Source organism: Oncorhynchus kisutch, linkage group LG10 (genome assembly GCF_002021735.2).
Source record: "Oncorhynchus kisutch isolate 150728-3 linkage group LG10, Okis_V2, whole genome shotgun sequence".
NCBI lineage: Eukaryota > Metazoa > Chordata > Actinopteri > Salmoniformes > Salmonidae > Oncorhynchus > Oncorhynchus kisutch.
In genome coordinates, this window is record NC_034183.2 from 37,520,009 (window position 1) to 37,533,265 (window position 13,257).

A 13,257-nucleotide genomic window follows, 5' to 3' on the forward strand; every position below is an offset into this window, starting at 1 on the left:
GCTAGGAGAGGGAGAGCTATACGGAGAGGGCCAGGGTGGGGTGGTGGTGGTGGGGGGGCAATGAGAGAATCAGGGCGGCTCGTTGGGATGGGATCAGTTTTACCTAATTAACTGCTACAGAAATATTTATCCAGGCCGCAGCTTGTCCAGCTAGCTATCATGATGCGTTTATGTGCTGGCTGTGTGTACGAGTTACGGTTGCCAGGGCCTGAGGGGGTAGGAAGGGGGGGACGGGCAGAGGTGGGGGGTACAGTACAGAGGGTCTAGTTTCAGGAGTTATTTCTGGGGGGGGGGTTACAGGATTGGGGCTCCTCGTCTATCCCCAGTCCCTACTAGTATGCGTGCGTATTGGGTTGCGAGGCTGGACAGGACACCTGTCTGTGGGTTGTTTGTCTAAAGAAAAACATCTTTCCCTGTCCAGTATAACCACTTTCCTTTACTCTATACGGACTGGCCTCGTTAAACACCTAGTTAAACACCACTACATGACCCTATTCTGTGCTATGGGGCCAGATAAACAAATGAGACATTTTAACTACACTTATTACTATGCAACTATGTAATTAGTAGCTATGAAGCAGAATTAATAATCGAAGATGAACCATTGTGTTGACTGTTGGTAGTACTAAACATGTGATTATTATCTTTTAGTTTGTACTCTTTCTCTGTTAGAGAGGGAGTCGTTTAACAGAAGTTAAAGATGCAGCCAATGATCTATACTGAGCAAATATATAAATGCAACATGTACAGTGTTGGTCCCATGTTTCATGAGCTGAAATAAAATATTTTCCATATGCGCAAAAAGCTTAATTCTCCAGTATGTTGTGCACACATTTGTTTACATCCCTGTTAGTGAGCATTTCTCCATTGCCAAGATAATCCATCCACCTGACAAGTGTGGTATATCAAGAAGCTGATTAAACAGCATGATCATTACACAGGTGCACCTTGTGCTGGGGGGGTAATAAAAGGCCAATCTAAAATATGCAGTTTGTCACACAACACAATGCCACAGATGTCTCAAGTTTTGAGGGAGCATGCAATTGGCATGGTACCAATTGGCACCAAATTTAAACAGTTTAGAAACAAGAGTCATACTTCTGACCTATTTGTGATTTATCCAGTTCAGGTGTGTGTGTATGTGTCTCAGACCTTTAACATATTGGGTATGTGTAACAAGCTGTGTGTAGGTGTGTCTTCTAGTTATTTAAGGGGTTGTGGACTCATGCCATACTCTCTGTACCCATGCCTGTTCAGGTGTAAACCATGTTGGGACATCTGAGACATGGGATAGGGACCACCATCGCCCGTACCACCGACTCCTTTCAACACGCACCCCCCTAACCATAGAATCAGGTCACGTCTCTGAGTGTGTACACTACCAGTGGGAGTGTGTGTGTATATCTTAATACTGCCAGTGAGAGCACAGAGACAGGAGCTGTGCCAATCGAGTGAGTGAGAACTCTAGCTGCATCTCTATACACCAACCATAACTCTAAAAACCACATATTGTATGTGACATGTCTCCATATCTATCTCTGGGTGGTAAACTAACAGTCGGTCCTAATGCAATCCCTTTCCCTACCCCCTAGCATTAATACTTCAATGTTTGCAGATCTGTAAGTGTGTGAGACACCATATTCTCACCTCCTCCCTGGCTATATACCTGACGGGGGCAAACGCTAACTGACTAACTACACAGTACACTCAACCCAGCTGGTGTGAGAGAGACATTGACGTTTCACATACTCTCACCTCAAGGATGGTGTGTGTGTGTGTGTGTGTGTGTGTTACATAGTTTCACCTTCTCCTTGGCCACCTTATGGGAGAATGGACAGGTCCCACCTGTCTGCTTACACGTACCCCTCAGGAACCTGCAGGAACCAATGGGAGGAGTCATCAGATCACAGAGCAGCCAATCAGAGAGCCCACACAGTCTGTACAGGTGGTTTTGAGGAGATCTGTGCATGTTAGGTGTGGGTGTGTGTGTTACCTGGTACAGACGGCCACCTTATCAGGATCGTGGATGTAGGGGCAGGTGTTGCCACGGTTACACTTGCCAAAGCGGTTGTAGTACATACAGTACTGCTTCTGGGACTTCTTCTGACGAGCATGCCTGATGATGGCTAGACTCCTCTGAACCGCACGACTGGAAGACAGAACACGCACAATCAAGAAAACATAGAGTTGTGCAATTATGTACAGGTAGCAGAGGGTGTGTGTGTACTAAAGTGCTTACCTAGCCACAAAACGAGTGCTGGAGGGCCGGATGAGAGTGCTAGAGGTGGTGTGGGAGACTTCCTGTGGACTGGACAACCGCACTGTTTGGGGAAAATAGAGAATGAGGAAAAAAAAGAAACCGCCTCTATAAAGACTAAACATTTTAAAAATGGGGTATTATGGCGTTATTAATACACCACTGCGACTGACAGTGTTTGTGTGCGGACACGCGTGCATGTCCATGTCTGTGTTTACACTGCAGTAGTAGTAGTAGTTGTATTACATTGCATGTAGGCCGTACTTGCCAGCTAAGAGCGGAATTACTTACACAGCACATGCAAGTAATTAAACAGGTCAATTAAAGCCGCTCAAAATCAGGATGTCTACTGAAGCAATTTGTTCTCATAGCGTCAACGGCCTGAGCGGTGGAAGGAAATAGCACAGTCACAGGGGATGAAGCATAACGGTCACAGCCAGGGGGGAGTCGTCGAGTGAGGATCAGACAACGCACCTCGCCGTGCCCGACACAGACAGCCATTTGTAGCATAGCCGCTTGACTTTGTAGCCACTCCTCCACTACCAACAAGTAGCACCCACCTGGGTGATGCCCCGGCAGCCTCTGGCACCAGAAAGCTCAGCACTCATCAGTAGCCTAGAGTAGGCTATTACAGTCTTTAAGCCTCTGCCATCACTGCAAGCCATTTCCACTCTGTGCCCAGGCAGATATGATGCAATGACAGCTATAATTTAATGTTTTCAACTGACATAGTTGTATGTCTTTGCCATGCTTTCTGTATTTCAAATTACACTAAACCAAAATATAAATGCATCATGTAAAGTTTTGGTCCCATGTTCCATGAGCTGAAAGAAAATATCCCAGAAATGTCCTAACACAAAAATAAAAATATCTCAAATGTTGTGCACAATTCTTTTGGCATCCCTGTCAGTGAACATTTCTCTTTTGCCAAGATTCGCCACACCTGTCAGGTGGATGGATTATCAAGAAGCTGATTAAACAGCATAATCATTACACAGTTGCATATGGTGCTGGGGACAATAAAAGGCCACTCTAAAATGTGCAGTTTTGTCACAACAACACAATGCCACAGATATCTCAAGTTGAGGGAGCGTGCAATTGGCCTGCTGACTGCTTGAATGTCCAGAGCTGTTGCCAGAGAATTGAATGGACATTTACAGTGCCTTGCAAAAGTATTCACCCCCTTGGTGTTCTGTTTTATAACCTGTTGTTGCATTACAACCTGTAATTTAAATGGATTCTTATGATGATTTCATGTAATGGACATACACAAAATAGTCAAAATTGGTGAAATGAAATGAAAAAAATGACCTGTTTCAAAATATAAAATAAAAAAAAAAACAAAAAAAGGAAAAGTGGTCCGTCCATATGTATTCACCCCTTTGCTATGAAGCCCCTAAATAAGATCTGGTGCAACCAATTACCTTCAGAAGTCACATAATTAGTTAAATAAATTCCACCTGTGTGCAATCTAAGTGTCACATGATCTCCGTATATATACACCTGTTCTGAAAGGACCCAGAGTCTGCAGCACCACTAAGCAAGGGGCACAACCAAGGAGCTCTCCAAACAGGTCAGGGACAAAGTTGTGGAGAAGTACAGATCAGGGTTGGATTATTTAAAAAAATATCTGAAACTTTGAACATCCCACGGAGCACAATTAAATCCATTATTAAAAAATGGAAAGAATATGGCCAAGAGAGGGCCGCCCACCGAAACTCACGGACCAGGCAAGGAGGGTATTAATCAGAGAGGCAACAAAGAGACCAAAGATAACCTTGAAGGAGCTGCAAAGCTCCACAGCAAAGATTGGAGTATCTGTCCATAGGACCACTTTAAGCCGTACACTCCACAGAGCTTGGCTTTACGGAAAGAGTGTCCTGAAAAAAAGCCATTGCTTAAAGAAAAGAATAAGCAAACATGTTTGGTGTTCGCCAAAAGGCATGTGGGAGACTCCCCAAACATATGGAAGAAAGTACTCTGGTCAGATGACACAAAAATAAGCTTTTTGGCCATCAAGGAAAATGCTATGTCTGGCGCAAACCCAACACCTCTCATCACCCGAGAACCCCATCCCCACAGTGAAGCATGGTGGTGGCAGCATCATGCTGTGGGGATGTTTTTCATTGGCAGGTACTGGGAAACTTGTCAGAATTGAAGGATGGTGCTAAATACAGGGAAATTCTTGAGGGAAACCTGTATCAGTCTTCCAGAGATTTGAGACTGGGACGGATTCCAGCAGGACAATGACCCTAAGCATAGTGCTAAAACAACACTTGAGTGGTTTAAGGGGAAACATTTAGATGTCTTGGAAAGGGCCATACCTCAATCCAGTTGAGAATAGGTGGTATGACTTAAAGATTGCTGTACACAAGCAGAATCCATCAAACTTGAGGGAGCTGGAGCAGTTTTGCCTTGAAGAATGGGCAAAAATCCCAGTGGCTAGATGTGCCATGCTTATAGAGACACCCCAAGAGACTTGCAGCTGTAATTGCTGCAAAATGTGGCTCTACAAAGTATCGACTTTGGGGGGGGGGGGGGGGGGGGGTTGAATAGTTAAGCACGCTCAAGTTCTGTTTTTTGTCTTAATTCTTGTTTGTTTCACAATTAAAAATATTTTGCATCTTCAAAGTGGGAGGCATATTGTGTAAATCAAATGATGCAACCCCCCCAAAAATCCATTTTAATTCCAGGTTGTAAGGCAACAAAATAGGAGAAATGCCAAGGGGGTGAATACTTTCGCAAGCCACTGTATCTTCCATAACCTGACTTCAATGTCCTTTTAGAGAATTTGGCAGAAGTCCAACTGGTCTCACAACCACGCCAGCCCAGGACCTCCAGATCCGGATTCTTCTTCTGCCGGGTTTATGTGAGACCAACCACCCGGACAGCTGATGAACAGATGCATATCTGTATTCCCAGTCATGTGAAATCCATAGATTAGGGCCTAATGAATTTATTTCAATTGACTGATTTCCTTAAATGAACTGTAACTTTGAAATTGTTGCATTTATATTTTTGTTCAGTGTCGTATTTTCTGTGATTTTATTAAGCAGTGAGTAGGAGAATAGAAGGGAGCCTGAGTGAACCGGCAGTGTATTGTATGTATATATATATATATGGTTATCTGTATAATAAATATATATATATTTTTTTAGCTTTATTTTACAGATAACCATATTTTTTGCATACGCTTCTGTTCTTCATCCCCAAACCTACCACTGGTGTGCGTGGCCAAAGAGTTCTATTTTCATGTCATCTTACCATAGCTAGAACCCTCTGCAAAGGGTTCTAAGTAGAAACCTCTGCAAAGGGCTCTAGGTAGAAAACCGCAAAGGGTTCTAGGTCAAATAAAATAAAACTCTGCAAAGGGATCTACCTAGCACCAAAAACGGTTCCCCTATGGGGACAAGCCGACGAACACTATATGGTTCCACATAGCACCTTTTTTTTTTCTAAGAGTGTACCGGAGACCTGATAGCTCTCCAAGCCTATAGTTTTTGGAGGGAGGGAGGGAAGGAAGCAGAACGAGATATGGGTATGGTGGAAAAGAGGGGGGAGGTAAGGTAAGGAGGCTTGATACCTAGCCAAGTCTCTAATTTCAGAATATTGCAGATGTAAAATATATCCTCTTCATCAGTGTGTGTTCCTGTGATCTTGGCACTATGATGGGAGGCCACTGGCAGATGACCAGGAAAATAAGACGTGTAATCTCAGCTAACTGGACTGGTGAGATCTGAAATTATAACCGCTGTTGTGGTGGACACTGAAGGCATTTTCAGAGCATGCTGGAATGTGGTGTTGTGGAGAGTGGGTGTGTGAAAATGGCACTTCTCTGTGTGTGTGTGTGTGTGTGTGTGTGTGTGTGTGTGTGTGTGTGTGTGTGTGTGTGTGTGTGTGTGTGTGTGTGTGTGTGTGTTTGTGTATCAGGAGGCGAGTCACAAGCTGCAGGAACAGAAGGGAACTCTTCAAATCCAGCCACATATTTTGGCAGAGAGAGTAAGAGAGAGAGAGACTGTAAATCAAAGAAAGAGAGGGGGAGAGAAAGAAAGACCAAGTCTGTATTGTGACAGAGGGAGGAGAGAGACCCCTTACGAAAACCCACATGATTTTCACGTGATCGCGTGTGATTTTACGTGACGTTAATGCGATAACGTGTGACAACATGGTGAGCACGTCTGAAATAAATGTAACACGGGGATGAAACATTACAACATGTGATGACATGAAACAACGCGTGACAACATTTGAGCACAAGGGAAAACCCTAGGGCTGTGACAGTAATTGAATGAATAACCGTGTAATTGACAGTTATGAAATAGGCCTATATCCATTTTAGGATAATTTTTTATTAACTTTATTTTCACGTAGATCATCCATACCTAATAATGTAAGTGTTTACTAATGATTATAAGGTGCTTCTACACCTGCATTGCTTGCTGTTTGGGGTTTTAGGCTGGGTTTCTGTACAGCACTTTGAGATATCAGCTGATGTACGAAGGGCTATATAAATACATTTGATTTGATTTGATTTGATTGTTTTGCTAACTTAGTCTGTCAATTAAACGTTCTATATCTCCTCTTCTTTCCAATTGACCTTTGATGCGCAAGCAGCTAATCTGCAAAATGGGCTGGGATGTAGAGCACGTTTTAATTGCTTGCTAGTAAATAATTACATCCATCTTCTTTAAAAAAAAAGGTTGGATGTGTCTGACCATTCATTAATTATTCAACAGCAGTTGACAAGGTTGTTCTGGCTCTGAGGCCTATACAGTGGGGCAAGAAAGTATTTAGTCAGCCACCAATTGTGCAAGTTCTCCCACTTAAAAAGATGAGAGAGGCCTGTAATTTTCATCATAGGTACACTTCAACTATGAAAGGCAAAATGAGAGAAAAAAATCCAGAAAATCACATTGTAGGATTTTTAAATGAATTTATTTGCAAATTATGGTGGAAAATAAGTATTTGGTCAATAACAAAAGTTTAGCTCATTATTTTGTTATATACCCTTTTTTGGCAATGACAGAGGTCAAACGTTTTCTGTAAGTCTTCACAAGGTTTCCACACACTGTCGCTGGTATTTTGGCCCATTCCTCCATGCAGATCTCCTCTAGAGCAGTGATGTTTTGGAGCTGTTGATGGGCAACAAGGTCTTTCAACTCCCTCCAAAGATTTTCTATGGGGTTGAGATCTGGAGACTGGCTAGGCCACTCCAGGACCTTGAAATGCTTCTTACGAAGCCACTCCTTCGTTGGCCGGGCGGTGTGTTTGGGATCATTGTCATGCTGAAAGACCCAGCCACGTTTCATCTTCAATGCCCTTGCTGATGGAAGGTTTTCACTCAAAATCTCACGATACATGGCCCCATTCAAAAACAGCCCCAAAGCATGATGTTTCCACCCCCATGCTTCACAGTAGGTATGGTGTTCTTTGGATGCAACTCAGCATTCGTTGTCCTCTAAACACGACGAGTTGAGTTTTTACCAAAAAGTTATATTTTGGTTTCATCTGACCATATGACATTCTCCCAATCTTCTTCTGGATCATCCAAATGCTCTCTAGCAAACTTCAGATGGGCCTGGACATGTACTGGCTTAAGCAGGGGGACACGTCTGGCACTGCAGGATGAGTCCCTGGCGGCGTAGTGTGTTACTGATGGTAGGCTTTGTTACTTTGGTCCCAGCTCTCTGCAGGTCATTCACTTGCTTGTTTGTAGGTGACCAAATACTTATTTTCCACCATAATTTGCAAATAAATTCATAAAAAATCCTACAATATGATTTTCTGGATTTTTTTTCTCATTTTGTCTGTCATAGTTGAAGTGTACCTATGATGAACATTACAGGCCTCTCTCATCTTTTTAAGTGGGAGAACTTGCACAATTGGTGGCTGACTAAATACTTCTTTGCCCCACTGTATGTCAAAGAGTGTAAAAAAAAAATGTACGTTGAAAACACTATGTTAAAAGCACAACGTTTTCACGTGTTGTGTCCCAAAACCATGTTTTCACATGTGAAATGTCACATGGAAAGTGTTCCAAAAAACATGTTTTCACATGTGAAATGTCACATGGAAAGTGTTCCAAAAAACACGCTTTCACAGGATTTTCAACGTGTGATATCATGTGGTTTTTCTGTAAGGGGAGAGAGAGAGAGCCAGAGAGCACGAGAGCGAGAAAGCGATTGAGCTAGCGAGAGATTGAGAGAGCAGCTCAGGGCTGGGTTTAATCTGCGTCGTCCAGTTCTCCCCGCAGCAGCCCCTCCTCCTGTCCCACTGACTGATGACAACTTGATTATTTAAGATGTCTAACACACCTCATACCTCCTATTTCCTCCTCCTCTACCATAGTGCTACTTCTGTGACTGCACACTATCACACCGCAAGATACACACTCACTCTGTGGTCTATAACAAGTGAATAACCTTTGCCTACAATTACTGGCACAGTGTACAGTTTAAGTCAGAAATTTACATTCACCTTAGCCAAATACATTTAAACTCAGTTTTTCACAATTCCTGACATTTAATCATAGTAAAAAGTCCCTGGCTTAGGTCAGTTAGGATCACCACTTTATTTTAAGAATGTGACATTTCAGAATAATAGTTGAGAGAATGATTTATTTCAACTTTTATTTCTTTCATCACATTCCCAGTGGGTCAGAAGTTTACATACACTCAATTAGTATTTGTTAGCATTGCCATTAAATTGTTTAACTTGGGTCAAACGTTTTGGGTAGCCTTCCACAAGCTTCCCACAATAAGTTGGGTGAATTTTGGCCCATTCCTCCTGACAGAGCTGGCGTAACTGAGTCAAGTTTGTAGGCCTCCTTGCTCGCACATGCTTTTTCAGTTCTGCCCACAAATTTTGTAAGCTATTGAGGTCAGGGCTTTGTGATGGCCACTCCAATACCTTGACTTTGTTGTCCTTAAGCCATTTTGCCACAACTTTGGAAGTATGCTTGAGGTAATTGTCCATTTGAAAGACCCATTTGCGACCAAGCATTGACTTCCTGACTGATGTCATGACATGTTACTTAAATGTATCCAAATTATTTTATTGCGTCATGATGCCATCTATTTTGTGAAGTACACCAGACCCTCCTGCAGAAAAGCACCCCCACATGATGCTGCCACCCCCATGCTTCACGGTTGGGATGGTGTCCTTTGGCTTGCAAGCCTCCCTCTTTTTTCTACAAACATAACGATGGTCATTATGGCCTTGCAGTTCTATTTTTGTTTCATCAGACCAGAGGACACCAGAGGACAATCTTTGTCCCCATGTGCAGTTGCAAACCGTAGACAGGCTTTTTTATGGTGGTTTTGGAGTATTGGCTTCTTCCTTACCGAGGTGCCTTTCAGGTTATGTCGATATAGGACTCGTTTTACTGTGGATACAGATAATTTTGTACCTGTTTCCGCCAGCATCTTCACAAGGTCCATTGCTGTTGTTCTGGGATTGATTTGCACTTTTTGTAACAAAGTACATTCATCTCTAGGAGACAGAATGCGTCTCCTTCCTGAGCGGTATGACGGCTGCATGGTCCCATGGTGTTTAAACTTGCGTACTATTGTTTGTACAGGTGAATGTGGTACCTTCAGGCATTTGGAAATTGCTCCCAGGGATGAAACTTGGCAGATTTCTTTTCATTTTCCCATGATGTCAAGCAAAGAGGCATTGAGATTGAAGGTAGTCCTTGAAATACATCCACAGGTACACCTTCAATTTACTCAAATTATGTCAATTCGCCTATCAGAAGCTTCTAAAGCCATGACATCATTTTCTGGAATTTTCCAAGGGGTTTAAAGACACAGTTAAATTAGTGTATGTAAACTTCTGACCCACTGGAATTGTGATACAGTGAATTATAAGTGAAATAATATGTCTGTAAACAATTGTTGGAAAAATTACTTGTGTCATGAACAAAGTAGATTTCCTAACCAACTTATCAAAACTATAGTTTTTTAACAAGAAATTTGTGGTGGTTGAAAAATGAGTTTTAATGACTCCAACCTAAGTGTATGTAAACTTCTGACTTCAAACTGTATTTGTAAGGTGTGTGTGTGTGTGGTACCTGTCCTGTTGATTGGCGCACTGGTTGTCACAGTGCGGGACAGCTTATTGGCTGAGACGCTGTAAAGGTTTCCACCAATCCAGCGCATGCCCAGCCCTCTGCCTCTCCAGTGTTGGGCCGGGGGGTGCCTGTCCTGTCCGGGGGGGCGCAGACGACTCTGGAGCACACTCCTGGAGGACACACACAGAGAGACAGAGACAGAGAGAGAGACAGAGAGAGAGAGAGAGAGAGACAGAGACAGAGACAGAGAGACAGAGAGAGAGACAGAGAGAGAGAGAGACAGAGACAGAGACAGAGAGACAGAGAGAGAGACAGAGACAGAGAGACAGAGAGACAGAGAGAGAGAGAGAGAGAGAGAGAGAGAGAGAGAGAGAGAGAGACAGAGACAGAGAGACAGAGAGAGAGACAGAGAGACAGAGACAGAGAGAGAGAGGAGAGAAAAAGCAGAATAGAGTGAGGAGGGAGAAATTGGCAAAGCATTAGGAAAAGCATACATGGATACACAGAACATCTTGCTTGAACAGTTTGACAAGTCCAGGTTTTGGGATGGTATTTTCTATGGGAGGAAACATCATGGTATGATAACTCCTGGAGAACGCAGTACTTGGGCAAAAATATCAATTCGGTATAACCACAAAGTAGTAATGAGCTGAATGACACTGCTTTTGTAATTTGCTCACTTCCCCACCCCTTCTCTTTCTGCCTGTCTTTTGCACTCCTCTTCCACTTTATCTCCCGTTCTCATCTCCCTCTTTACGCTTCCCAGTCCTACCCTCCCTCCTCACCTCCCTCTTTCTCTCCCGTGTCACAGCACTCTGTTAAATTGCCGCCCTAATGGAAAGGGCGGCAGTGTGGAAATGGAGAGAATTGAAAAGAGGAGGAAATCAATGAGATAATAGACAGGGCAGGAGGCCAGAGCAGGGAGGGCTGCCCTCGGGTCCTGAAGCAACGCGTGGTGCCGAACAGACACACAACACACACGCAGTCGCAGTCGCACACACACACACAGGATAACCACAACCACAAGCCTACAGAATACACACAAATAAATATTCACAAAATGACATGCAGAAGCGAAGGAAGTCACCCTCTGTGCTATGTGTGTAACTGTGTGTGTGTAACTGTTTGTGTGTGTGTGTGTGTGGGGGGGGGGGGGGGGGGGGGGGGTTATGGCAATAAATTTCACTGGCCTGTCACTTTTATTTGGGTGGGATTGGGACTGGTGTGCAGTGCGCTGTAGGTAATATGCTGCTGTAGTTCAGATGGGCTGGCAATGTGTTTGGAGTCAGAGTTCATGCCTCCCATTACAGAGAACAGAGCGGGGACCCCAAACACACACATAAACAACACAGAAACAGACACAGAGAACCACACACAGAGAATCACACAAAAGGACAAACAGCCAGCGAGATCGCTAGTTAGCTACCTCTCGCCCTCTCCTGCACCAGGCCATAACTCACCAGCAGAGACACTCAGTTTCACAAATATAAGATCAGTGTGTGCCCTACACAGGGCAACTGGAGCCCAGGGAGCCATAATGGAGGCTAATGTAGGAGCAGTGACTGTCTCCCAGGGAGGCTTTAGCAGGGCCCAACAGCCAGAGGAGCCATCATGGAGGTTAATGTGGATATGACATGAACACTTAACATAGACAGCAGTTAACCCTGACACATGGTGCAGGACTTGGGAGGGGAGAAGGAGGGGGGGGGGACTATTGGGGACTGGTGAGGGAGTATTGGGGAAAAATGGCAATGTGTGTGGTTGAGTGTGTGTGAGCATACATACAGTATGAAAGAAAGTGTGTTCCTATATAAGAGTGCATCGTGTGTGTGTGTGTGTGTGTGTGTGTGTGTGTGTGTGTGTGTGTGTGTGTGTGTGTGTGTGTGTGTGTGTGTGTGTGTGTGTGTGTGTGTGTGTGTGTGTGAGTGTGAATGAGGGTAGTAATGTGAGGTAGGCAGCTGTCTGAATGAGTTTCCCCCTCCAGCACAACATCATTACTGAACATTATACATATTACTTCCTGTACACCACCACTATTTCCACTACTATAGCTATGTAATCTCCCTATTAATGAGAGAGAGGGGGAGAGAGAGAGGAGGAGGGAGGATGGAAAGAGGGGAAAGGGAGGGAGGGAGAGATAGAGAGAATTTTAAAAAGCCCCAAGTGACACAACCGGAGGAGAAGAGAGAGCCATCTCTCTTCTCTTTCCTTATCCCCTCTTCTCTCTCCTTGACCTATTCCTGTGCCGCCCTTGACCCCAAAGCAAGAGATCTGTTATCAAAGGTACTCCAGGCCTGTCCGCCACACAAATCCTCCCCTGCCAGACAGCACGTTCGTTTCAGGGGGAGCCTTTTCACCAACACGCCAATATACCACTCTGCTCCCCAGCAGCCCTGGGGGACACATCCTGGCTGCACACACATCATCCCAATCACCATGGTGATTCATTAATGGGACAAACTATGGGGGAGAAGAGAGATTTTGAGCTGTGTGTGTGTATGTGTGCGTCCGCGTAGGTGTGGGTGTAGGTGTGTGTGTGTGTAGGTGTGTAGTTGTGAAGGTGAACATTCGCCCCAGTCTGAAATTCTGAGCATTCTGGAGCAGGTTTTCATCAAGGACCTCAGATCATCTTTCCCTCTATCCTGACTAGTCTCCCAGTCCCTGCCGCTGAAAAACAAACCCACAGCATGATGCTGTCACCACCACGCTTTAACATAGGGATGGTGCCAGATTTCCTCCAGCCGTGACACTTGGCATTCAGGCCAAAGAGTTCAATCTTGGTTTCATCAGACCAGAGAATCTTGTTTCTCATGGTCTGAGAGTCCTTTAGGTCCTTCTGGAAGGTTATCCCATCTACACAGAGGAACTCTGGAGCTCTGTCAGAGTGACCATCGGGTTCTTGGTCACCACCCCGACAAAGGCCCTTCTT

At 44.2% G+C, this 13,257-nt stretch overlaps 1 protein-coding gene across 2 annotated transcripts in view; it reads right to left on the minus strand.

Moving 5' to 3' along the window:
• Positions 1–13,257, minus strand: part of LOC109898105 (zinc finger CCCH domain-containing protein 3) — an 85,101-nt gene that overhangs the window by 20,921 nt on the left and 50,923 nt on the right. For both annotated transcript variants that reach the window (XM_020492906.2, XM_020492905.2), the window contains exons 5-8: positions 10,329–10,498; positions 2,240–2,321; positions 1,994–2,149; positions 1,805–1,874 (exon numbers count right to left, since the gene is read on the minus strand). In XM_020492906.2, the coding sequence (XP_020348495.1) occupies positions 1,805–1,874; positions 1,994–2,149; positions 2,240–2,321; positions 10,329–10,498 (478 nt within the window). The remainder of the gene's footprint in view (positions 1–1,804; positions 1,875–1,993; positions 2,150–2,239; positions 2,322–10,328; positions 10,499–13,257) is intronic.